General features: G+C 58.9%; 2 protein-coding genes across 11 annotated transcripts in view; one reads left to right on the plus strand and one right to left on the minus strand.

The window, feature by feature from the left end:
* Positions 1-12,624, minus strand: ZFYVE21 (zinc finger FYVE-type containing 21). Of its 3 annotated transcripts, none has more exons than XM_026515220.3 (8): positions 12,413-12,610; positions 4,983-5,033; positions 4,389-4,557; positions 3,769-3,844; positions 3,594-3,685; positions 2,955-3,008; positions 772-914; positions 1-621 (listed from the first exon to the last, which is right to left on the minus strand). In XM_026515220.3, the coding sequence occupies exons 1-8, from the start codon at positions 12,548-12,550 to the stop codon at positions 586-588; spliced, it is 759 nt and encodes a 252-aa protein (XP_026371005.1). In that variant the 5' UTR covers positions 12,551-12,610; the 3' UTR covers positions 1-585. The 3 variants fall into 3 exon arrangements, with proteins under 3 accessions (XP_026371005.1, XP_048075878.1, XP_026371006.1); XM_048219921.2 differs by lacking the exon at positions 12,413-12,610 and adding an exon at positions 10,111-10,303; XM_026515221.3 differs by lacking the exon at positions 2,955-3,008 and having other exon boundaries at positions 12,413-12,624.
* The window catches only part of XRCC3 (X-ray repair cross complementing 3), an 18,691-nt gene continuing 4,744 nt past the window's right edge, over positions 11,413-25,359 (plus strand). Inside the window, exons 1-7 of one of the 8 annotated variants that reach the window (XM_048219915.2) lie at positions 11,413-11,910; positions 13,603-13,655; positions 14,990-15,133; positions 15,929-16,043; positions 16,291-16,523; positions 20,989-21,126; positions 21,459-21,671. In XM_048219915.2, the coding sequence (XP_048075872.1) occupies positions 15,970-16,043; positions 16,291-16,523; positions 20,989-21,126; positions 21,459-21,671 (658 nt within the window). In that variant the 5' untranslated portion in view covers positions 11,413-11,910; positions 13,603-13,655; positions 14,990-15,133; positions 15,929-15,969. Of the gene's footprint in view, positions 11,911-12,387; positions 12,745-12,765; positions 12,865-12,887; positions 12,948-13,602; positions 16,044-16,290; positions 16,524-20,988; positions 21,127-21,458; positions 21,672-25,359 lie in introns of those variants that run through there. The other 7 variants (XM_048219914.2, XM_048219919.2, XM_048219917.2 and 4 more) reach the window with 7 other exon arrangements.

The raw sequence follows: 25,359 nt of genomic DNA on the forward strand, positions 1-25,359 counted from the left end.
TCTAGTTTCAAAATAGGTTTTAATCATAAGCTTTATATACAAATTGTTGTACAAGTATTTTAATAAAGTGAAATAGTAAGTGAAAAGTACAAAAAGCAAAGCTGGCTCCTCCCCCTTAGTGAAGTATCAAAGGTGTATTCGTAGCCCCAGATTAGTGATGCGGGAAGTGGACGGTCTATAAACGGGCCTGGGCAGACCGGAAAGTGGCGTGCTAGAGACAGGCTCCCGGACAGATCAGGCCTGCGTTACCACCGCCCAAATCATCGTGGTGCAAGTGAACACTGAGGTGCCAGAACCTTCTAGTAAACCGGGGCCCCCATAAAAACATGGTTTAAGTTATGCTAAAAATAGTTTAGCAGTAGTGTAAACCTCTCACCTCCAATTAAGAATCAACGAGATAATACAGCAACTCCAAAGCCGCGGCTGTTTGGAGCCGTCCTAAACTGCGTGCTGCACTAGATAAGCAAGCACATCTGTTCCCCAAACACTCAAACTGCATTTCCCAGCACGTGTAGGGTTAGTTGCCTGCGTGCGTGCAGAGGGCAGGCTCCGCGGTTCTGTGCTGACGGTCCATCCTGCGTGGGGTTACTGATCCCGTGACTCGTAGAGGAGCTTGGTGGCCTAGAACGTGATCAGAGAGGGGTGCTTGGTCCTGTGCCTGGTTGGACACCCCCTCCCTGGATGGCAGGGCTTCCTCTGGGAAAGGTGGGCCTGCGCTCAAAGCTGAAGGGCCCAGCCCCCCTGCGCCCCTCCCCGCCTCGGCCCAGGTACCTTGTGCATGGCTGCCAGCCACGCTGTCGCCTGCCTCCTGCTGGCATTTGCATCCTCCCCCGCCATCAGCTTCAGCTGGGTCGTGCCCTCCGCCCCTGGTGCGGAGTACTGCAGGGACATGCCTGTGGCCCGTGCGTTGCCTCCTGGAGGAGGGCGATGAGGTAAGAAGGCCCACGGGGACCCCAAGCACCCAGGATTCCACCTGCCCTCATGTGCTGGAGGCCAGGGTGCCTCCCTCCCACCCCTCACGCTGGTGCAGGAGGCCAGAGGGTGGGGGCCTGTGCCCTGGAGGCCTTCTGGTAGATAACCCCAAATTCACAGGACGGGCAAGGAAGTCTCCTGACCTGGCCCTCCAGGGCCCGGGACGCACTGTACCACATCACTGAGTCAAGTGAGAGAAACACGACTGCAACACCCAGTCCCACGTGGGGACTCCTGCAGTCAGGAAGCCACAACAAGGCCGGCTCCATGCGCATACCAGTGTCGTTGTTTCCCCCCGCCCCCCGCCCCCCGCCTGCAGCCAGAGCACAGAGCCCGCCTGGAGCACCCGGGCCATCACCCCGGCCTCACCGCCATCCCACTGTTGAGGACTAGGGCCACAGCAGAGGGCCCTGAGGCTGCCAGCAAAGCTCTGCGGAGAACTACCCCCCCGCCCCCCGCACGCGAGTGCGCCTGCAGAGATGCCATGACGCAGAGCGGCCCTCTTAGGCCGGCTCGTCCAGCCACGACTAGTCAGAGACGTCCTTACAGGCCAAGCGTCACGGTGAAGTCCACCTACAGCTTTTCTACTTTGTGACGTCAGGATGAAAACTCCATTTTGAGCAGAAAATGAAGTCCACCTCGTGGAAGATTCCTTCCATCAGACACTAATCTTGGAGTCAAAACTGAGGGCCTGCCTCTCCCCCAGGCCTGTGGACTGTGGGCGGCACCTGCAGACAGCTGAGAGGGCCTGGCCACCATACGATGGCAATGGGAAAGTGCTGCCCCGTTTCAGGCCGGGGAGGCCACCGCAGCTAACCTTTCACGAGCCACGGTCCATCTGTGTGTGTCACCAGCTTGGTCCCTGACCGGGCTCCCTGCAGGAGTGCCCATTCCTACTCGGGGGCACGCCAACCATGGCTCTGCCCACCACCTGCTTTTGTCAGTGAGCTTTAATTGGCACACGGCCGCTTCTACACTTTGTGACAATCCAAGGAGCCGGCAAAGCCGAGAACAGCGACCACCTGGCAGCTCCTCTGACTGCCATCCGCCCAGGGAATTGTGCCGCCCCCGCTGCCCACCCCCAGGAAGACAGGGTTCTGGGCTTTTAAAGGTTCTAGAAAACTTCTGGCAGAACAGGTCTCACTGCACCCCCAAAACTGCCAGAAGGGGGCGTGTGGCACCAGAAGCCCCAGGGCCCTGCCAAGGAAGACGAGGCTTCACCAGGCCAGCTGGGGAGCGGCCTGCTCCCTGCCTGGGAGGGGCTATGGCCAGGTGTGCTCCTGAGCCCCTGGCTCCCTAGCAGGACGTAGACAGGGGCACCTGGGCTGACCCCCCGCTTCTCCACACCCTGCCCTTTGCACCTGGGTGTCTTCAACCCCCCACCTGCCACAGGCAACCAGTGTGGAGCCCGCGTGCACACCCTGTGCCTGGGGCCCAGAGGCAGGGGGATGCTCCCCATCCGGGGGCTCAGACGCAAACGCAGAGCTGGCTGAGGCTCCGGGAGGAGCCCGGCTGTGAAGGCGCAGGAAAGTACTGGAGGGAGACCGCCCACAGCGCCCCGCTGCCCCAGACTCGGCCAGCTCAGGGACAGCAGATGCTGACGCCCCGCTGTGAAATAGTGGGTAAAGCTGCCCCCCTTGGGATTGAGAAACAGAGCAAACTATGTTTCTACCACCAGGGTGTTTTCATTCATTTCATATACCCACGTCTTGTGCCCAACCTCTTTCAAATCATGAAAGAAGTGACTATTTCGGGGCACTTAGGTGGCTCAGTTGGTTAAGCATCTGCCTTTGGCTCAGGTCATGATCCCAGGATCCTGGGAGGGAGCCCCATGTCAGGCTCCCTCTGCCCACCCCCCACGCTTGTGCTGTCTCTCAAACAAAATATTTTTTAAAAAAAGAAGAAGAAGAAGAAGTAACTATTTCAGAGCCGCGGCGCGGCCCCAGCAGGCGGGGGAGCGTGGCGCGTAGCGTGTGGCTGACCTTCCGAGACGGGCTGGCTCCCCAGGAGGCTGGTGTGAGTGTGAGTGTCTTTTTCTACGTCAAGAAGGTAGGCGGGCAGGAGAGGAGACCAACCAAGAGCCAATCAGAAAACAGAAAGCAAAAAGGAATCAGTCACATGGATTTTCTTCAGCGCGCACTGCACGACACGGAACACAGACTCTACTTCCACGGAAAGACAGCTACTGAAGCACAGATGCTGAGGTGCGAAGACCCAGACTGGGCGAAACGCTCTAGAAGCTCACCAAGGAAATGTAAGGGGATCTCGTTTCCACAGACACCTGACAGGAGCAGAAGGGCTGGTTCCCAATGAGCCACCACTCCAGAGCCTTCCAAGCACATGGGTGATGCCAGCTGCACCGGGAGCTTTATCCTCAGTGTGAGGCCAACAATAGGACAAAAGAGCTTTTCTGTGGCACATTTGGGCAAATTCTCCTTCCTTATTGGACACATTCAGCCCCGTTTACCTGGCGGGTTCCTGAAGACACTTACTAAATACAAGCCCAAGAGGACAACGGACAGGCCTCTCAGAGACCCTGCAACCAGGCTCCGTCCTCCACGCCATGTCGTCCTCCCCAAAGCCGCCCCCCCCGCTGGCACCAAACCGCCTGCTGCACTTACCTCCGGGGGGGAAGCCTTCCGTGAGGATCTGCACGGTCGAAATACGTGCGATTTCAATCTCGTAGTGGCTGTCCCCTTCCAGAAGCAAGTACCTAGGGGACAGAGTGGCCACACCACGTCACTCCAGGGTCGAACTGACAAAGCTGTCCGTGCCGAGCAGCACTCTGCCTCTTACCTCTGATTGTTGGAGAGACGGCAAACCATTGTTTCTGGTTTCTCGGTGTCTCTGAAAGTTACGAGGAAGGTGGCTCCTGGGGACAGAAGAACAAATATGAGGACACAGCAGCTCCTCTCACGCCTCACCCTCCCTGGCCCGGCGAGGCCAGCTCCCAGGGAGACGCCCCCCAGGACAAAGTGACCCCAACCAAGACCAGGGCCGTGGCTGCGCCCGCGGGTCCCCCCAGTAGGGCAGCAAGGCCGTGATGGAGGAAGAGCAGAAGGCGCTGCTGTTGGGAGAGGCTCTGTGCACCCTGAAAGCTCCTAGGAACCTTCCTTCCTTCCCCGAAAGGCCCTGGGGGCTCCAGCCCAAAGACCCGGACCCAAGAGCACAGAGCCCTCCACCCACAGGCTCGGGAGCAGCCAGGGCAGGACCGGAACAGGAGGCCAGCAAACTGGCCCAGGCTGAGAGGCACGGCGCCGGCCCGCCAGGAAGGGCTCGGGCCTCAGGAGCTGCTGGGGAGGCAGACCCTCGTCTGTGAGCGCAGAGAGCCGGCTCACCCCTGCCTCCACGGGAATCCTGAGGAGGTGGGGACAGAGCTCCTGCAGGCCAGCAGGGAGCAGGCGGCCCAGGCTTACCGCTCAGGAGCACTTTGAGCTGCTTGTCGTAGAACTCGGCCTCCTTGTGGGACACGAGGGCGCACTCGGCGCACTGCCGCACCGGGTCCACGAAGCACATGCGCCGCAGCGGCACCTTCTGGCCACAGCACTTGTCACAGAAGCACTTCCCGCATCGGCGGCAGTGGTGCTGCAGACACGGGGGCGGCAGTGAGGGGGCCGAGGACTGGCGCCCCCTCCCCAACTGGACCACCACCCATCTCCTGACACTGGCCCCGCACGGGCTTTTGCCATCGAAGGGATGAGGTCGCCATGAGGACCACGTACACGGCAGGCCGCTCTGCTGCTCCACTCCCTCCCGGCCACTGCACTCTGCGTCCTGCCAGGACACCCGACCTCTTCAGAGGACACCCCTTGGAGGGCAAGACCCACGTGTGTGGCAGCGCCCAGCATGGTCACACGGGTGTGCAAGCTGCACCTGGGCCCCGGGGCCCAGTCACAGTCTGCCCTCCTCAGACAGGTGGCCGCCAGAACAAACAAGGTGCACGACGCCCCCCCCCAACCGGAAGTGGCTCGATGCTGGCCTGGGCCCCCCACCCGATGGCCTCAGCTCACCTTTCTGGTGAGAAAATCAAACTTGGCGTCACACTGCATACATCTCGGGCACTAGGAGGAAAGACGACCTAGTGTCAGTATCAGGACCCAGAGCTGAGCGCTGCCAGGACAGCACCCCTCCCGCCCCTTGCAGCCGAGACACCGGAGTGGCCTCCAGCAGGCCGGACACAGTGCGGCAGGCTCGGCCACCAGCTCGGGAGCCCAACAGGCTGGGTGGCCCCCCCGTAGCCACATGCCGGGATGGGGGTGGGGGGGCACCAAGGGCACAGGTGAGGTCAGATGGCATCTCGGGGACACGGGGCACACTCAGGCAGGGGCAGTGGTCAGAGCCCGAATGGCTTCACTGGGGCTGTCCCGGTGCTGGTAGCAAGGATCCGTGTCATGGAAGGACCAGGAGATTGCACAGCGGGAATTCACCTGCAGCGGGCCAGGCCAGGTGAGCACCCAGCTGCACACATGACAGAAAGTGCAGCAAGGAGGCTACGTGGGCGGGGGGGGGCGGGCACCCACGGAACACGCAGGGCGCCTGCAGCGTGCTTCAGTCTCCAGGCACGCACGGCCACACGCACATCTGCACAGGACGTGAGATAACGTGGGCCCAGTGAGGGTTCAACACGGTTCCTGCCAGGCCTGGAAATGCTCTCGAATGCTCCTCAAAGGAAGGAACCAGAGGGAATGGCAGAGGCCAGGCCGGGGCTCAGGCAGCTGGCCTCACGGCGATGGGCGCCCCAGAAGTGCAGAGACAAGGGTGCTAGGCATCGAGGGAGGCCTCCCTCCCCCAAGCGCTCCCAGAGCCACAGCCCTGCAAGTGGCCCTGCTTCCGGCACCAAGGACAAGGGGCGAACTCAGACCTCCTCGCTAATACAAGCCAAGAGTTGGTTCAGATTTTGCCAGAAGCACCAAAGAGCTGTCCCGGCAGGGAAGCTGCTCCTGGACCCAAATGGAGTTTCAGCCCAACTTGGTGAGAGGGAAACTGCCCCTGGACCCAAATGGAGTTTCAGCCCAACTTGGTGACAGGGAAACTGCCCCCCCATCCCAGGCAGGGAGGAGAACTTCTGATCAGGACCCGGTTCAGGGGACAGCCAGTCCTGCCCAGCTGGGCCTTCCCTCGTCCCCATCGACCTTCTTCCCTCTGGTCAGCCAGAGACACACTCGTCCCGCAGGAGCAGCTGGGGCACCGGCCAACCCGCGCCGCCCCCAGGCTCAGTTCCACCCACATGCTGGCTGACCTCCCCCCCTGCTCTGCGCATCCCCCTCTGGGCCTCGGCCTCCCCCAAGGCAGCCTCAGGCTGGTGCACACGGACCCCATGAGTCAGGCAAGCAGGTAGCCCTGAAGAGATTCGAGGTAGGTGCCAAGTGCCCACTACTCTGTGTTGGTCCAAAGCAGAGTCCAGGGGTGCTGGCACCCTGCAGATGCTCCTGGAGTGTGAGCTGGCTACTCACAGCGCCATTGCTTCCGCCATCCCCTGCCACTGCCTCTCCCTTCTATGAGTTCTGCAACGCTGCTTGTGTTTGGCACTTGGGCCTCTGCACTGTGGCAGGGCCCCAGGCTGTGTGTGACCCCCGGCAGTGCCAGCCACAGAATCCACTGGAGAAAGCCTCCACCAAGGGTGAGGCCAGTGCACATGGGAAAGCCTGCCTGCGCCCCGGCTCCGCGCCTCCTGGGGCTTCTCGTGCTGCCCCTCCCGCCCCCTCTCCCTCTCCACCAACAAAGGCGGTCTTCATCTCCCGCTTACTGTAAGGCTGGGGTGTTTGGGTAAGCTGAATGACCAACTTTTAAACCAAAGACCCATCCAGAATTTAAAACGTGCTCCCTTAACAATGTAAATGATACGGAAGTTTCTTACTCTAAATAAGCAACGAGGGGATTCAGAAAACTGACAGTTTTAAACAAGGTAATTTGCTGATTATGTAACAGAAAAGACACTTTTAAAATTATCAACAAAGCAATTTAATCTAAAGAGAATGAAATAAAGAAAGCAACAGGCAAAGAGACCAAAGTAAAAATACAGCCAAAGAACAGAGACCCTGCCTGAGAAACTGTCCCCAAAGCAAACACGACAGGCACAAGCCCACCCCGCAGCCGTAAGACGGGAACTAGACCGAGTGACTCCCGAAGGCCCGGGGCCACAGACGAGGCCGCACAGCCCAGAAACCAGGTGCACACTGTGCCTGAGACCCCTGCACGCCTGGGCCTGCGTGATCCCTGCCGGGGTGCGAGGGGGCTGAGGCTCCAACACACAGGATCTCCAGGGCCCATGGAGTCAGGACAGGCCCTCCATGAGGGACCGTGAGTTCGGTGAGGGAGGGTCCCACAAGCGGTGCGTGTGCACAGGGCCGGTCTGCTGCCGCGGCCTCTGCACAGGCTGCTCGGCAGACAGGGGCTGCCCACCTGGGGCCCCTGGGGACTTACTCGAGGACAGGAGGCTCCAGCCTAGCCTCTCGGGGGCCCACACTCACCCCACGGACCTCTTGCCCTGCGGACAGGGCGGAGGAAGCTGGTGGCAAGGGGTGGGGTCTGAAGGTGCGCTGGCACCGCGGAGGATGGGGCGGCCGGGGCAGGAAGTTCCAGGCCCGCACACACCCCCCGGGCCTTCGACTCCCGGCTGGCTCAGCAGCCCCGCCGTGGACGTGGGAGCTGAGACCGGCCCGGCCACAGAACAGAAGCGCCGCGGGAATTCCAAGCTCCCCCTGACCTGCGGCTGAGAGAGTCTGCCAACCACTGCCCGACCCTCACACAAGGAGCCCCCAAAGGTGCCCTGGCAACTCCAGAACCAGCCCCAGCCCCAAAGGACAGCTGACGGAGGGTCTCCCCTCAACATCAAAGTCAGAAAATACAGGGTTTAAAGGAGTCTCAGAAAAGGTTACTGTAAAAGAAGAGCCAGAGGATGCCTGCCCACGCTCCCCTGGGGCTGGGGGACCGTCATGCTCCACACCCCAGGACACCCCCCCCCCCGACAGCGCTCCCTGGCTGGCTGGCGACAGACCCCTCGGACCCTCACACATCACCGTGTGTTCCTCAGATGCAAACATCCCGAAAATAAAATTTAAAGGTATTTGTATTAATGTATCTTTATTGAAAGATAATCCTTTCTAGGGGTGCCTGGCTGACTCAGTAGGAAGAGCGTGCAATCTTAATCTTGGGGTCATGAGTCCGGGCCCCATGCTGGATGTAGACATTGCTTAAAAATAAAATCTTTAGGGGCGCCTGGGTGGCGCAGTCGTTAAAGCGTCTGCCTTCGGCTCAGGGCGTGATCCTGGCGATCCGGGATCGAGTCCCACATCAGGCTCTTCCGCTGGGAGCCTGCTTCTTCCTCTCCCACTCCCCCTGCTGTGTTCCCTCTCTCGCTGGCTGTCTCTCTGTCACATAAATAAATAAAAAAAAATCTTTAAAAAAAAAAAAATAAATAAAATAAAATCTTTAATTAAAAAAAAAGATAATTCCTTCTAAAGAGTAAAAGCATAACTCCTAAAATATAAACTGACCCGTTCTAAGATTTAACTGCTTAATTAACGAGGGAACGAGCGAACTGCTAAAAACCCCCGCTCAGGGGCGCCTGGGTGGCTTAGTCATTAAGCTTCTGCCTTCACCCAGGGCATAATCCCAGGGTCGAGTCCCGCATCGGGCTCCCTGCACCGCTGGGAGCCTGCTTCTTCCTCTCCCACTCCCCCTATTTGTGTTCCCTCTCTCTGTCAAATAAAAAAAATAAAATCTTAAAAAAAAGAAAAAAAACTCTCAAAAGGTTGGAGGGACACATGAGGCCACGACCCACACTCAGGGGCCCTCTACCGTGGTGTTTCCATCAGCGCCTGCCAAAGGCAGAGGGGTCCTGGGCGTGCAAGGGAGGGCGCCCCCTGGGGTCCTGGAGAGCAAGTGTGAACACCCCCCCAACTTTGTGCTGGGAAAGTTTCTGCAGCGAACCCCCTGCCATGTGACTTAGATGATTCAGTTGTCCCCGATCACCCGTGACAAGGCTGGACACGGACCCCAAATTCATTCCATTCTTCACCCCGTTCTTGACTGGCTGACCTGAAAAGAATGCCCGTTAACCTCACTTGGTCGAACTGGAGTCAAGCTTCTCTCCATCCTTCAGGCCCATAGATGACGACCCACCCTCAGCCTGAGACAGGCTGACTGGGGGTGACGCATCCCCTGATGTCAGGTCAGACTACCTGCGCCTCCACGTGCGCCTCCACGTGCGCCTCCGCCTGCACCAGAGCCTTCCCCTCCCACCATCTGTTCTCGTCCAGCCGGGGTTCCTCCCCCCATAAAGCAAGCCTGTTCCCACCTGGCCTCAGAGACGCTGACAGACCCCGAGGTCCCCCTCCCGTAGCAGCAGCTCCTTCCGTGGCCGGCAATGACCCCATCCAATATGATCTCTCCTAGCTCAGGATTTGGTTTTTATTTGACATACTTGTGTCCTCCTCCCCAGTTCTGTGTCTATAGAGTGAGTATCCAAGTGTCAAAATAACAGCACAGAGCCGCCATCATTATTGGTTACACCCAGTGCTGAAGATGGGAAGGCGGGGTGCAAGATGCAGGGTATTTAAGGGTAAAACTCAGCATCTCCATCTGCTTGTGACAAGTCCCTCCAGCCGCATGCCCAGTGAGCCCACCGCAAGCCCACTCCCCACCATCGTTCACACGACCCCAAGACCACTGCCAGGCTTCCTGTGAACTTGCCCAGCTCCAGCCTCCATCCACGTCCCACCACCGCCTCCCGAGGCCCACAAGCCCCTAGGGAGGCAGACCACATGCTCCATTTCGCGGGAACCCCTCTGGGAAGCAGAGGGCTACAGACCATCTCTCTGTGCATGCACCCAAACACACCACCCCCCCAAATTCTCAACACTTTTAAGGGATGTCCCTGCAGGCCCAAGCTAGCAACCTGGCACAGGGTCAGGCAGCTTAGTAAGCACACGACAGATGTGGATTGGGCTGGCCTCAGGGTGACCCAGCGGAAAACAGTCACGATGACACTTGGAGGACCACCCACAAACTAACTGGCAAACAGCAAGAAGTGGGTGGCAGCGGAGGGTCTATGGGACACCCTCCCACCACATCTACCGAATTCTAATTCCCCTCCCCCATTCCAAACCACCACAAATAAACAAACCTGTTCCTTACCACCGGCATCACACGCTTGAGTCTCCCCTACACAGAAGGTCCCGGGGTCCCAGGAGTGCCCCGACAGCACGCAGCGGGGGGCAGCGGGGGCGTCCCTTCCGCGGGCCAGGCGCAGGCTAGTGGCGGAGGAACTGCCGCCACACCCTTCCCCAGGGCTTCCAGAGGCTCCTGGCCACACCGCTCCATGCCAAGTTTCTTTTCCTCCAGAACACTCTCTGCTAAGTTCTGGACTCTTGGACTATGCCCCAGATTTCAAACTCTACTGACAAGTCCGCCTGCAGCGGCCCCCCCACCCCCACCCCCACCCTCCCTGGAAGGCCTCCAGGGCCTGCCCTGGCTCTTCCATCACCAGCGATAATCCTGACAAATGGGGGTAAGGGGCGCTCTGGAGCGACGCCCGCCACTTTCAGCTTGGGAACGAATCTCGGGCTGAAGGAGGGACACCTTCCGGATGCCAGCATTTCCACCCAGCTGCACTCCGTTCGAGTTCCAGACCCCTCTCACTGCTTCATGGTCAGTAGTGGCCACAAGGCAGGAGAACACAGGCCTGTCTTCAGGAAACTCCACACTGGGGGAGAGGGAGCCAGGGGTACAGCAGTTACCCCAGCAGCTAACCCAGTGCGGCCGCCCGCAGTGCTTCCATCCAGACTGCGAGCTCTCGAAGCCCAGCCACAGGGTCCCTGAGCGGCGGGGGGCCTATCAGTGCTGTTAGAATTCGAGCGGGGTCGGTCAGGGACAAAACGTCTCCAGCGGCTACCGGTGGAGAACCATGATGGAAAAATGCTGCCCCCACTCCCTCACCTCCGTGACACATGGGTGACCACTCAGTGATCTGGCCACAGATGATGTGCCCACAGGTGCAGAGTTGGGGTGCCAGGGGTCACGGCCACCCCTCCCCCAATGAGGAAGCGAGCACCTCGCCCGTCTGCATGTTCAGTCACCTGCCTGTCCTCACCTCGAGCTGTGCTACTTTGACTTGTCCGACTGCAGGAACTTGCACCCAGGCTCCTCAATACGCCCGTAAGGGACTCTGTGACACGTACTCACGCATGACAACCACAGACACGACACTTTTATCTTTCCACAGCACTAACCAAGGAGGCCCTGTGAGCAAAGGTACATGCTGTGCAGAGCGGGAGCACCAAGGGTAAAACTGCAGAAAAGAAGAGCTCACACAGAGCAACAAGGGACCGAGGCCGGTCGGCCTGGCCACTGACCTCCAGGCTGGCCCCTCCTCCCCGCTGCCCTGCACCCGCGCCCCTCCCCAGCTTCTGGGCGCTGGCCCTCCTCCCACACCAGAACCTGATTTCACTCCTCCGCTGAAACCCAGCGGCGCAACAGTGATTCTCAGGGAGGGAGGGTGGCTAATCAGGCACAGGGGGCGCTTGTCACTTAAAGCACTTCCAACAATCATGGGATGATTTCTTTCAGACGGTTTGGATTTACAGGAGTGCATGGACTTCTGTCCCCTGGCCTCCGGGAACAGAACTGTTGGCTTATGGACACAGAAGGGCCTTCAGAAGGTGCCGCACCCACCCGCCAACAGGGACAGCTCAGCGCCTCCCCAGCCTCACCCCTCCTGCCACAGCTGCTCCTGCCTCTCCAAACAGGTGCGGTCCCCCAGCCAGGACGCCCTCCTCACTGCCCATCCGGAGCCTCCTGCTCACACCCAGCCTTCCGCTCGCACCGCGCAAGGACCCCCCAGAGCGCGCGGGGGCCTCTCCGCCGCTCCCCCCACGGGGCAGGGGCTCCACTCAGCAGCTCAACCAATGGAAGTGGAATTCCCACACGAGCTCGCAGGTGGGCAAAGCCCGGACCGAGCGGGAGGGCCTGTCCGTGCGGGGCGCACTTGGCGCGGGAGTGGGCGAGCCTGGGCGCCCCGAGAGGGAACCAGGCAGAGGGCACGGTGCCCAAGGCCCCGGAAGGGCTGGAGCGTGGGCGGCGGGAGCCCGGGGTACCGAGGGCAGCTGTGAGGGGCCCCGAAAGGGCAGCAAGAGCCAGACGAAGCTGTTTGGGGTACAGGGTCCCTAACGGGGGTCCCGGGCGCGGATGGGGGTCCCGGGATCCCGGGGCAAGGACGGGGGGCCCTCGGCCTCAGACGGAGGTCCCGGGACGCTAACGGGAGTCCCGGGGCGCAGACAAGGGATCTCAGGAGAACGGGGCACGTATGCGGGCCCTCGGGCTCGGAAGGGGATCCCGGGGCGCGGACAAGGGTGCCAGAAGTCCCGGGACGCGGACCGGGGGTCTCCGGAGAGCGGGGCGTGGAGGGGGGGCGGGAAGCTGGCGGGCAGCGGCGACCTACCTCCTTGTCCGGGACCCACTGCGGCTCCTCCAGGCCGAAGGGGCTGCCAAAGGCGCGGTGCTCGGGCACCATGCGCAGGCCGCTCGGGGAGCGCACCAGCTTCTTGGCGTCGCGACGCGCGGCCACCTCGGACGACATGACGCCGCCTCAGCTCTCGCCAGCCGCCCGGACCCTCGCCCCGACAACAGCCCCGCCCCGCCCGCGTGGATGACAGGGGCTGCGTCCAATCGCCACGCCCGGCTCGGAGCGCGGGCCAATCGGCGCTCGGGCTCCGCCCCACCGCTGCGCTCTTCAATCCGCGCAAGGGCACCTCCCCGGCCGCCCTGCTGTAGGTAACCAATCGGCAGTGAGGACGCGCCCAGGAACGCCCCGCCCCCTGGGGACGATTGAGACTTTGGATTGGTCAGTTAGTCTGGGACGTAGCGCCGCTTCCTCTCTCATTGGCACATCCGGTGAGGGACGCCCGGGTCTCATTGGAAGGGGAGGCTGCGAGGGGCGGGGCAGAGCCAGGCGGCGAACTGAGCGCGCGCGGGGTGTGAGTGGCCGGCCCGCGGGGGCGCGGCGAGGGGTTTGCGCGCGGCGAAGGGGCTGGCGGGGTCGCGGGTTGTCCACACAATTGAAGCCCGCGGGCGGGCGGGCGGAGGGGACAGCCAGAGTCCAGGTCCTGGCGGGGTCCTGGCAGCTCGGGAGCCGGGGTGCGGAGGCCTGTCCTGGGGGCTGCCACCGCTGAGACCCGAGCAGGCCGCCGAGCTGCAGGGCCAGTTAGGGTCACGGCGGCAGTCTGGGGGCCTCGGCGTGAAAGGCGAACGAGGGCCGCACGACGGTGGGGCGTTCCGAGGTGGGGGGCGGGGCCCAGGTGGGCCGCGGTGGAGACGCGGCGCGTGGCGGGGGAGCAGGTGCGCTCCGACGTCACGTGGGTCTGCTGCAGTCGCTGGCGGGAATGGGGCAAGGCGGTGCAGGGCCTGGGAAGGGGTCCCCAGAGAGGGCAGGGTCCTGAGAAGGGCCGCGGACCCAGGAGTCCAGGCCAGGCGGTTCCGGAGACCCCGTAGTGGCGGCCGGGCAAGGCCGCCCAGGTCACCGGGGTGACCTGGGCTCATCGCCAGCAGCCGCGGGATGAAACGGACTGCACACCCCCGGCAGGCCAGCCTCTGGATGACCGAGACTGAACAGTCTGTTGCATTTGTTAACAGGCGCTGGGGACTTAGAGCACCTGGCCTGGACCTGGATCCCATCTGAGGTCGCAGTAAGTGGCTGTGTGCATCCCTTCCTGGTCAGCAAGCGGAGGTGGCAGTCTTGCTGAGGACTGAGGGAGGCGGTGATGTGTGAAGTGTGCTTAGAACAGTCCTGAGAGTGCACTGTGTGTCTGAGAAACGTGGGCATTACCCCCGCTGACTTCAGCGCTCCATCAGTGGAGCTGCACCATCTTGCCTGAATTTGGCTTTGAACTTGGCAAGAGAAAGTGGCCTTGGATCCCTGGGAGATTCTGCAGGCCCTCTCCTCCCCACTTAAGAGGGCTCCGCCCTGCCCTCTGGCATGCTTGCGGCTGGTGCCGCCCAACCTGCAGTGGAAGTCCGCCCAACCTGCAGTGCAAGTGGATTGGGTTTGAAAGGTCTCTAGTCATCCCCCCATAATTCCTTTTCACAAATTCATTAAACCTATTTGACATGTGAGTCTCGCTGCCCAGAGTGGAGGTGGGCCAGTCCGTCTGGAGCTCCGAGCTTTCCGCGTGGTGTGGGTTAGCTGGCGGGCTCCTCAGGGCTGCGGCCCAAGTGAGTGTCCTGAAGCTGGAGAGAGCGAGTCCCCCCAAGAAGGCTCCGGACTTCACTCTGGCAGGACTGCTTCAAAGTCACATCCGTCCTAATGGTTCATGCAGACATGGGTTCTCTCTGGTAGCTCTGTCCCACTCACCCAGTGGCACGCGATGGTCACTGTCCCCTGTGAACAGTAACTGAAACGCTCCAGGAAGCCCCCTGGTGCAGCTCCGTCTGTGCACAGCCGTCTCCCTGTCGGAGAAGCACAGGGCCCAGAGGGTGGATGGCTGACTCACACGCCTACCCCTCAGGGGGGCGCGGGGCAGGGCATCCACCTGGGGGCTGTCCGTCCAGCCCCTGGGCCAGTGTCTGGTTTACGGCGGCTCCGTTCGCCGTCACTCCGCTTCCCGATGCTCTGTTCTTCCATCACGTAAACTTGAGGCGCTGTGCTCACACGGCTTGATTTCAGGCCCTGTGTCTGGCTGCTCCTCAGGGTCCGAGTTTGTATCCAGGGACCTCCTGGAGGCAGTAGCCTCCTGCCAGCCTCCTGGGCTCACACCCACAGCCTGGGCATCCTCCGCTAGAACCTCCCTTACCAGCCATCCCTCTTCACAATCTGGACCCCAGCCCAGCCTGTCGGCTGCGTGTCACAGCAAGGCACGCCCCTGGGGCTTTCCACAGGTCTAGGGGAAGGACACACACACACACACACTTTCTCCAGAATTTGAAAACAGCAGGCTTGGTATTTGGTCCAGGTGTTCTGTTGACCTGGGGGTGGCTCTGGGTGGTGCCTTCCTGGGTCACCTCTTCCCGTTCTTGTCCTCAGGGCTCCTGAAGCTGATCTCCCTGCCAAGCCAGGAAGGTGCACTACAGCTCCTTTGACAACTTACTACTTTTCCTGGAGATGATGTTCTCTTTCTTAATTGCTTTCTGTCTTCAGGAATCTAACCTCACAACTTCCATACACTCGGTACCTTTTGGAGCTGGTCACAGTCCCCATCGCCTCTCCCTGTGTGTACCTGGCCCTGGGGCCCTGCGTTCAGGCACCTCTTTCTGGCTGAGACCCAACCATCCTTCTCCGGTTTGCGGTCCTGGTGGCCACCGGGGGGCCGGGGCCTCTGCGTGTATCCTCTTCAGCATCGGCAGCCCTGACCTGGGCGCGCCTGCTGCAGGCAGATATGGGACCAGAGCATGCGCTCCTTCCTGCAGCAACTGTCATAGTCACATGGTGTGGTCACGTCTGGGTGGCAGGGTCTGCAGCTACCCCAAACTGGTACTGTCAGTTCTGGGTGCCAGACCTGCTTTCCTGACCAGCCTGTGAATGTGACAGCATGAGTGACCTGGGTCTTGAAGCTCCAAAATCAACCTGATGTTGTCCACATCAGGAACTCTCTAAGCGCTGCAGGGGCAGGTGAACTTCCCCTCAGTGGAGGCCTCGGACGCTGACACTAGGTTCAGCCTGTGCGGCTGCGGGCCTTGGTGTTCCTACCACCCTGCTGCACTCTCGGCCTTGCTGATCGGGGGGGCTTGCTTCTGGGTGACCCTGGGCTGAGTGGGGCAGCCCGCAAAGGTGGGGTGGGGCTTCTGTCCCGCAGCATTTAGGGCTCGGGCCATGGAAGGGCTGCTGGCCAGGGGACGGGTGGGGGCTGCAGGGCAAGGCCGGGACAGTCTCCACTGTCCTCCGCTGAAACAGCTTGGTTGTTGTGGAGGTTCCAACTCGAAGCATCCTGCAAGATTGAAAACTCACTTTTCCCATTCTTCCCAGACCCTCCATGGAGACACGCTTAGGGGAGACTAAACTGGAGAATGCAGAAGACGCTTCATTCCCGCGAGCCCAGTGCGCATGATCTCCAGCTGTCTGTGTCATCCTCACCAAAGAGGTGGGTCAAGGCAGGGTGCTCACCTGGACACCAGGTCCCCGGGCCAGAACTCAGGGTGGGAGCACTTTCTGCAGGGGATGGAATGGGTCTGCCATGTGTGGCATTGACCTTTAGAATGCGGGTGACCTGGGGACACTTCTTCAAACACATCAATCTGTGGATTGGAATCCATGGTTTCTGAGTTATCAAATGGCTGCTCTAACAGAAGCATTGCCTTAGACTTACCTCGGTGGTTTTTCTGGTACAGTGAAGTCTCTCCTCCAGCCTCGGGGCTGACGGTGAACCCCGGTCTCAAAGGGGACTGCACACCCAGGCCACCATCACTCTGCTATGCTCGGCTCCTGGGCGGTTTGCGGGGACAGCAAGCGCATTGGAATTTGCATCCCTGGGAAGTTACTCATCTTTGTGGTCAACCTCCTGAAGAAATGGATTTGGATCAGTTGGACCTGAATCCCAGAATTATTGCTGCAGTTAAGAAAGGTATATTTACTGATGTCTGGATCAAGTAGGTATGTGAAATATACGGATGTACGTATACACAGTGCACGTAAAACAAGTTAACAGGATTGGTGGTCCAAGTCCCCCCTTCCTCAAGACAACCAATCCTGATTAGTGACCGATGATAGACTATGCTGCAGGTTTCTTGGTTGGGGGCGCGCGTGTGTGTGTGTGTGTGTGTGTGTTTTTCACTGAGGGCTTTTATAAAGTAAATTTTATTTTCATCAAAGATAATACATGTTTATTGTCTAAAAAGTGAAATGGAACTACTTACACCACTTACAAGTCTTTTATCAGTTCTTTTTGTATTTATATCTGGGTTTTTAAATAATGTGCTTATGTTGCTGTGTTCAATTTCTCAACGTACAGGGATTACTCACAGAGTGCATGTTACAGGGGTGAGGACTGGCTTGCTTGTGCCTCTACTTCCTCCACTCCTCCCCCCCAGTTGGAACACAGTTTGGGCCGTTAGGGCTTTGACTGGAGTCATAATGACCGCTGCTGAACTGGGATAGGGCTTTGACTGGAGTCATAATGACCGCTGCTGAACTGGGATAGGGCTTTGACTGGAGTCATAATGACCGCTGCTGAACTGGGATAGGGCCTTGACTGGAGTCATAATGACCGCTGCTGAACTGGGATAGGGCTTTGACTGGAGTCATAATGACCGCTGCTGAACTGGGATAGGGCTTTGACTGGAGTCATAATGACCGCTGCTGAACTGGGATAGGGCCTTGACTGGAGTCATAATGACTGCTGCTGAACTGGGATAGGGCCTTGACTGGAGTCATAATGACCGCTGCTGAACTGGGATAGGGCTTTGACTGGAGTCATAATGACCGCTGCTGAACTGGGATAGGGCTTTGACTGGAGTCATAATGACCGCTGCTGAACTGGGATAGGGCCTTGACTGGAGTCATAATGACCGCTGCTGAACTGGGATAGGGCTTTGACTGGAGTCATAATGACCGCTGCTGAACTGGGATAGGGCCTTGACTGGAGTCATAATGACCGCTGCTGAACTGGGATAGGGCCTTGACTGGAGTCATAATGACCGCTGCTGAACTGGGATAGGGCCTTGACTGGAGTCATAATGACCGCTGCTGAACTGGGATAGGGCTTTGACTGGAGTCATAATGACTGCTGCTGAACTGGGATAGGGCTTTGACTGGAGTCATAATGATTTTGCTGCTGAACTGGGATAGGGCTTTGACTGGAGTCATAATGACCGCTGCTGAACTGGGATAGGGCCTTGACTGGAGTCATAATGACCGCTGCTGAACTGGGATAGGGCTTTGACTAGAGTCATAATGACCGCTGCTGAACTGGGATAGGGCTTTGACTGGAGTCATAATGACCGCTGCTGAACTGGGATAGGGCCTTGACTGGAGTCATAATGACCGCTGCTGAACTGGGATAGGGCTTTGACTGGAGTCATAATGATTTTGCTGCTGAACTGGGATAGGGCCTTGACTGGAGTCATAATGACCGCTGCTGAACTGGGATAGGGCCTTGACTGGAGTCATAATGACCGCTGCTGAACTGGGATAGGGCTTTGACTGGAGTCATAATGACCGCTGCTGAACTGGGATAGGGCCTTGACTGGAGTCATAATGACCGCTGCTGAACTGGGATAGGGCCTTGACTGGAGTCATAATGACCGCTGCTGAACTGGGATAGGGCCTTGACTGGAGTCATAATGACCGCTGCTGAACTGGGATAGGGCCTTGACTGGAGTCATAATGACCGCTGCTGAACTGGGATAGGGCCTTGACTGGAGTCATAATGACCGCTGCTGAACTGGGATAGGGCTTTGACTGGAGTCATAATGACCGCTGCTGAACTGGGATAGGGCTTTGACTGGAGTCATAATGACCGCTGCTGAACTGGGATAGGGCCTTGACTGGAGTCATAATGACCGCTGCTGAACTGGGATAGGGCCTTGACTGGAGTCATAATGACCGCTGCTGAACTGGGATAGGGCTTTGACTGGAGTCATAATGACCGCTGCTGAACTGGGATAGGGCTTTGACTGGAGTCATAATGACCGCTGCTGAACTGGGATAGGGCCTTGACTGGAGTCATAATGACCGCTGCTGAACTGGGATAGGGCTTTGACTGGAGTCATAATGACCGCTGCTGAACTGGGATAGGGCTTTGACTGGAGTCATAATGACCGCTGCTGAACTGGGATAGGGCCTTGACTGGAGTCATAATGACCGCTGCTGAACTGGGATAGGGCCTTGACTGGAGTCATAATGACCGCTGCTGAACTGGGATAGGGCTTTGACTGGAGTCATAATGACCGCTGCTGAACTGGGATAGGGCTTTGACTGGAGTCATAATGACTGCTGCTGAACTGGGATAGGGCTTTGACTGGAGTCATAATGATTTTGCTGCTGAACTGGGATAGGGCTTTGACTGGAGTCATAATGACCGCTGCTGAACTGGGATAGGGCTTTGACTGGAGTCATAATGACCACTGCTGAACTGGGATAGGGCTTTGACTGGAGTCATAATGACCGCTGCTGAACTGGGATAGGGCCTTGACTGGAGTCATAATGACCGCTGCTGAACTGGGATAGGGCCTTGACTGGAGTCATAATGACCGCTGCTGAACTGGGATAGGGCTTTGACTGGAGTCATAATGATTTTGCTGCTGAACTGGGATAGGGCCTTGACTGGAGTCATAATGACCGCTGCTGAACTGGGATAGGGCCTTGACTGGAGTCATAATGACCGCTGCTGAACTGGGATAGGGCCTTGACTGGAGTCATAATGACCGCTGCTGAACTGGGATAGGGCCTTGACTGGAGTCATAATGACCGCTGCTGAACTGGGATAGGGCTTTGACTGGAGTCATAATGACCGCTGCTGAACTGGGATAGGGCCTTGACTGGAGTCATAATGACCGCTGCTGAACTGGGATAGGGCCTTGACTGGAGTCATAATGACCGCTGCTGAACTGGGATAGGGCTTTGACTGGAGTCATAATGACCGCTGCTGAACTGGGATAGGGCCTTGACTGGAGTCATAATGACCGCTGCTGAACTGGGATAGGGCTTTGACTGGAGTCATAATGACCGCTGCTGAACTGGGATAGGGCTTTGACTGGAGTCATAATGATTTTGCTGCTGAACTGGGAGCTTAAGATAGATTGTTTCCTTTCTTGTACCATCTTTGTTATTTTTCCCCAAAGTTGTTAGTTGCTTCCTTTTTTCCAATGCTGTGTTTTGTGTATGTCTCACGGACTTTTCCCACATTGTCCAGTATGTCCATCAAGTACCAGTCCTCATTTTTAAATGCTCTCAAAGGGTAGGACAGCTCACCCATTCTATTTGTCTCCTGATGCGTCCACCCCTGGCTACCCCGCACCAGCTGGCATCCTGGGACTCCCTTCCATCTCCCCTGTCTCCTGGGGCATTTGTTGGGGAAGCTTCAACAGTAGGATGCTTGTTGTTCATATAACATAGAATCCTAAGTACACGTGGGGGCTGGTGCAGCAACATGGTGATTTCCTCCACCGGTGCAGAGTCTTGTGGTCCTGCTCCTTCATCCTTGGCTCTTGGTTTTTTCAAAGCCCATCAGTCATTTTGCTTTCTTTTCCCTTTCATTCAGTCTGTCCATACGTCTTCACTGGAGCATTCAGTGCATACATATTTAAGGTAGTTCCTGAACGTGTGGGGTTAACTCTGCCTTATTATGCTGAGCTATTTTTCTTATTTCTTTTTGTGGTGGTTTCCCATTTTTGGTTTCTTCTGGATTGGTTGGATATATTTTTAGCATATTTTTTTCTTTCTACTGGTTTGAAAGTAATGCATTTATTCAAGCCCAAAATTAATTTATTCACTCTCCTCCCCAAATACCAGACCTTTTGGACACATTAACTCTGTAACCCTTCCTACCCAGCTGTTGCCCACTGGCATTGTAACCCTCTTGTGTTCTTTGCTGTTTGTCCCACTGGCCATCCTGCCATCCCCATCATGCCAGCCGTCTGATACAGTGGACACTTTTTTGGAACCTGGCTCAGCTTTCCTTCCTGCATCTTCCCTCACGCGTGGTCCTCACCCTGCCCTGGGATCATCCTCTAGCCCTGCCTTGCGTGTAGGCCTGCCCGGCCACAGAAACCGCCTTTCTTAGATGTTTCCGGGATGGGGAACTGGGTGGCAGCCACTGCTCCGGGCACCTCGGAGAGGGCCCTCCTCATCTCTGGCTCCTGCTGCTACAGCTGTAGGTGGGGCTCCCCCAGGCCCCTTCCCTCCTCCTTGTTGTCATCACACTCTACCCAGGGGCTCCCAGAGCCTCAGGGAGTGGATGGATCGGGCCCCTGCCCACTGGGTCCCTGGAATTGGAAGACAGTATTCCTGAAAACACCTATTGTCGTTGCTATGTTGCCTTGTGTTACTGTAGTTTGAACTTGTTCCGTAATTTATTTGTATAATTTCAGCCAAATTGAAATCAATAAAGGAGGTTTTGCATTTTTCGGGACCAGACTTGCAGAGACTGACCAGCCTCTCCAGCCTTGACGTGCAGCACTTGCTGAGAACGGCCTCCTCACAGGTGCGGGGAAGCAGCGTCTTCACAGGTAGGCACGGAGAGTGTCTGCTCTGCCCTGGTGCATGGGGAGGAACGAGTGCAGGGCTGGGTCACAGCATCAGGATGGGGACCTCCCAAGCCAACGAGAGAACCACGGGGGTCCCCGCTCCGAGAGTCAGCTCTTGGGCCAAGGGGTGCGAGAAGCAGGGGTGAGTTGGCCGTCAGAGCCCAGAGCCCACAGGTGCCCACAGAGCACTGCAGCCAGGTGAAGCTTCCCGGCACTGACCGCCTCCTCCCTGCCCACTGGCACCCCATCCACCCACGCGACCGAGGTCACCTGTTCTCCCATCACACGGTGCCTAACACCCCCTGCGTTCCCAGCGCTGCATCTGTACCAGCAGAAGCAGAGGTTCCCCGAGCAGCATCAGCGCCTGAGCCTGGGCTGCCCCGTGCTTGACGGGCTTCTCCGCGGCGGCCTGCCCCTGGACGGCCTCACCGAGCTGGCCGGCCACAGCTCCGCCGGGAAGACCCAGCTGGCGCTGCAGCTCTGCCTGACTGTGCAGTTCCCACGGCAGCACGGAGGCCTGGGGGCCGGTGAGTGGCTGCCTCCTACGGCGCGGGCAGAGTTGGGGTGGGGGCATCCTGCCCAGGAGTTCCCGGGGGCCCGGCAGTGCTGAGGGCCGTACGCCACGGAGCCTGCGCCAGGTGTACCGCTGGGGTCTTCCCCAGTTCCCGTCCTTCTCTTCACATCTGCTGTCGATTCTGCCCCAGAGGGAGAGGGGCCTCCGAGAGCCGCCAGTGCCGCGGGAGCCGCCCGCTCACCTGGCCCTGCCACCTCGGGCTGAGCGAAGTCCCCTAGTGGGCTGTGGGCCTGGCCCAAGGGTTCCTGCAGCCTCATTCACACACGCTCATGCCACCAGCCCGCACACACACGCTCATGCACACACACCACCAGCCCGCACACACGCTCACACACACACGCTCATGCACACACACCACCAGCCCGCACACACACGCTCACACACACACGCTCATGCACACACACCACCAGCCCGCACACACACGCTCACACACACACGCTCATGCACACACACCACCAGCCCGCACACACACGCTCACACACGCTCATGCACACACACACCACCAGCCCGCACACACACGCTGATACGCTCATGCACACACACCACCAGGCCGCACACACACGCTCACACATACACGCACTCATGCACACACACCACCAGCCTGCACACACACGCTCACACACACACGCTCATGCACACACACACCACCAGCCCGCACACACACGCTGATATGCTCATGCACACACACCACCAGGCCGCACACACACACTCACACATACACGCACTCATGCACACACACCACCAGCCTGCACACACACACTCATGCACACACGCTCATGCACACACACCACCAGGCCGCACACACACGCACTCATGCACACACACCACCAGCCTGCCAGCCATTTGGTCCAGAGGCAGAAACCCAGGGCAAGCAGTATTTCGCTTTTCTGCTTCCAGGGAAGGAGCGTGCAGGCTGGAGCCCCTGGTGGCGGGGTCGGGCGGGCCTCTGTTGAGTGGCAGGGGCTGGGCCTCTTGCATTGCTTTGTGTGCGTGTGACATTTGCACAGGCTACACGGTAGAGAGACTTTTGGCTGCCTATGTAGGTCTCTCAAGCATTCAAAATCTAAATTGTTTTATTGGACATGAGGTAACTGGGGTGCACGTGACGTTGCTGGGTAGCTGCTTCGCTGCCGGACGCTCGGCGGTCTCTCCTTGCTCCTGGGCTGCCCACGAGCTGGCGGCACCTCCCAGCTCACGTGCTCACCCCGCTGCCCAGACAGGCTGGGCCACGTGGCGGGCTGGGGACACAGCCGGGGCCAAACCTCCTGCCCCGGGGACACGCACTGCTGAACACGTGTAGGTCCCTGTGGTCGCAGGGCACGGGCAGCAGGGGGCTCGGTCTGCGTGGCTCCTGTGAACCGCTAGCATCTGGCGCCTGCCGGCTCTGCTGGCCATGGGCAGGGGCTCCTGACCACGTGCGGCAGTTCCTCCCACCAGAGGTGGCGTTTGTGTGTCTCTCTCGCCCCTGCGTCTCTGGGCAAGGGTGCAGCTTGGGAGGGCCTGAGGGGCAGGCACCTGGCACTGGTGCTGGGTGGATGGACTTGGCCTTGGAAGCAGGTCCTCCGTTTACCCCACGAGAGAGCCGCGGTGATACCAGACTTGGGTTTGCTCAGAAATGAGCTGGGAGCCCCCCATGCTCACCAGTGCATCCACGGGGCCCGGTGGGGGCTGTGCCCGAGACAGACTGGGTGTGGAGTGCAGGGCTGGCCGTCAGTCTTGATCCTAAAGCTCTCCCAGCCCGGGCTCCTTCACTCCACCAGCCTGCGACATTCTGGCCCAGCTGGGTTCCCTGCGGACCCGTTTTCTCCTGGACAGGTCACACAGGCAGTTACCGTTGGCTTCTGTGTCCAGGCTGGGTCTGTCCTCAGTGCGGGCCTGACGTGGGGGAGCGGGAAGGGCACCGCGAGGGTGTGTCCTCGGAGCTGCCTGGCCCCACCCCTCCTGGCGCCAGACACCCTGAAAACGTCCCACAGCAGAGCCTGTTTCCCCCATCCCAAGACACGGCAGCCAAGCGTGTCCCCTGAGCTGCAAGCACGCTCGCTTGAACCCCAGCCTGAGGTGGCCTTGCCCCATGGCAAAGCCTGCCTTGTCCACTGCTGGTCTGGGGGGTCTCATTCCACCCCGTCCACCGCTGCCACGCCACCCAGGGCCTCCTGGTGACAGCCATGTCACTCGCATGGGCTGCGCTGGAGACTGGAGGCCTGTGCTTCCAGCTGTGCCTGCCTCCTACACGGAGCCCCCACGTCTGCCAGACAGAAGCAAGGACGCCAAGAACGAGGAGCTGCTGGGCGTGAGGCTATGGGGAGCTGAGCTGTGGGTGGCCAAGGAGGCTGTGGGGGCCGTCTGTCGGACGCCGGGCCATGGGCCGGCCACACAGGCTGCAGCCCCAGGGAAAGGACGCACTGTGACCATCACAGTGGCACAGGGGACCCGGAGAGAGCCGGGCAGGTGTCTCAGGCGTGTCCCCTGAAATGGCCCTGAGGTTACCATGACATTAAATGTTAGTCCAAGATGCCCACTTTCCTGACAAAATAACTCCTTTAACCCAGTGAGATCTGAAAGCCCTAATTTTGAAAAGGATGGTGAAGACACTCTGGACTGACTTTGAATCTTGCACTTAACACGGAGCCCCCTCTCTCCCTGGCCCGCCACCGTCTGCTGGGGCCACCCCGGAGAAGGCACCGTGGCCTGTGGCAGGTGGGGGCAGTGCAGCGAGTCCCGTGCCTCTCCCAGCCACACGCCCAGGGGGGTGAAGGGCCTTTGGGGCTGCACACACAGACCAGGTTCCACTCTGAACCTTCCGTCCAGCCCGCTCTCCCCAGTAGGCCAGCACGGTCACTTGAAGCTGCCCTGGGGCAGACGGGGTCAGGGGCAGCATTTCCCCTGAGGGACGATCTGGAATGTGTCCAGGAAGGTTAGGGACATGCTGATGGTCAGGTGCTCGCTACAGACAGACTTGGTGCTTCTCGTTCCACCACACATCCGTGTCTAAGTTTGAAATTCTGCCGAAACACAATTACATCAAAGTTAAAAGGCGCAAACGGGGTGCGTGCGCATACGTGGTGTGCGTCCTTTGGCTCGTCCTGGTTCCCCTGCCCAAGGCTGTGCAGTGACCGATGCAGGGGAGGGACACAAAGGTCCGCTGGGGGTCCTGGCGGTCCTGGGGCCACAGCCAGGGCTCCACCAGAACACAGGCCATTTCTTTTTAAAAAATTGAGTTGTAGTTCACATACCATAAAATTTTCAATGTATAATTCAGTGCTTTTTAGCGCATTCACAAAGCCATGCTTCCATCACTACTGCCTAATTCTAGAACATTTCATGGGCCCTCCCCACTGCCCACTGCCAGCCCCGGCTCTGCTTCCTGCTCCGGGGACTTGCCTATTCTGGGCATCTCGCCAGGTGGGATCCTATGTCTCAAGCTCTCTTCCCTCGAGGCATGATGTTTGCAAGGTTCGTTGTGTCAGAACACGTGTCGTACTTCATTCCCTCTTACGACTGAACGATACTCTGTTGTGTGTCCAGAGCACATTTGTTCACCCATCCACCCTGTCCATGTGACGTGGCTTCCACCTCGTGGCTTTTGTGGACAGTGCTGCTCTGAGCGCCGGCATACATGGCTCTCGTGAGCGTGCGCACGC

The sequence above is a fragment of the Ursus arctos genome, unplaced genomic scaffold (assembly GCF_023065955.2).
Source record: "Ursus arctos isolate Adak ecotype North America unplaced genomic scaffold, UrsArc2.0 scaffold_25, whole genome shotgun sequence".
NCBI classification, from domain to species: Eukaryota; Metazoa; Chordata; class Mammalia; order Carnivora; family Ursidae; genus Ursus; species Ursus arctos.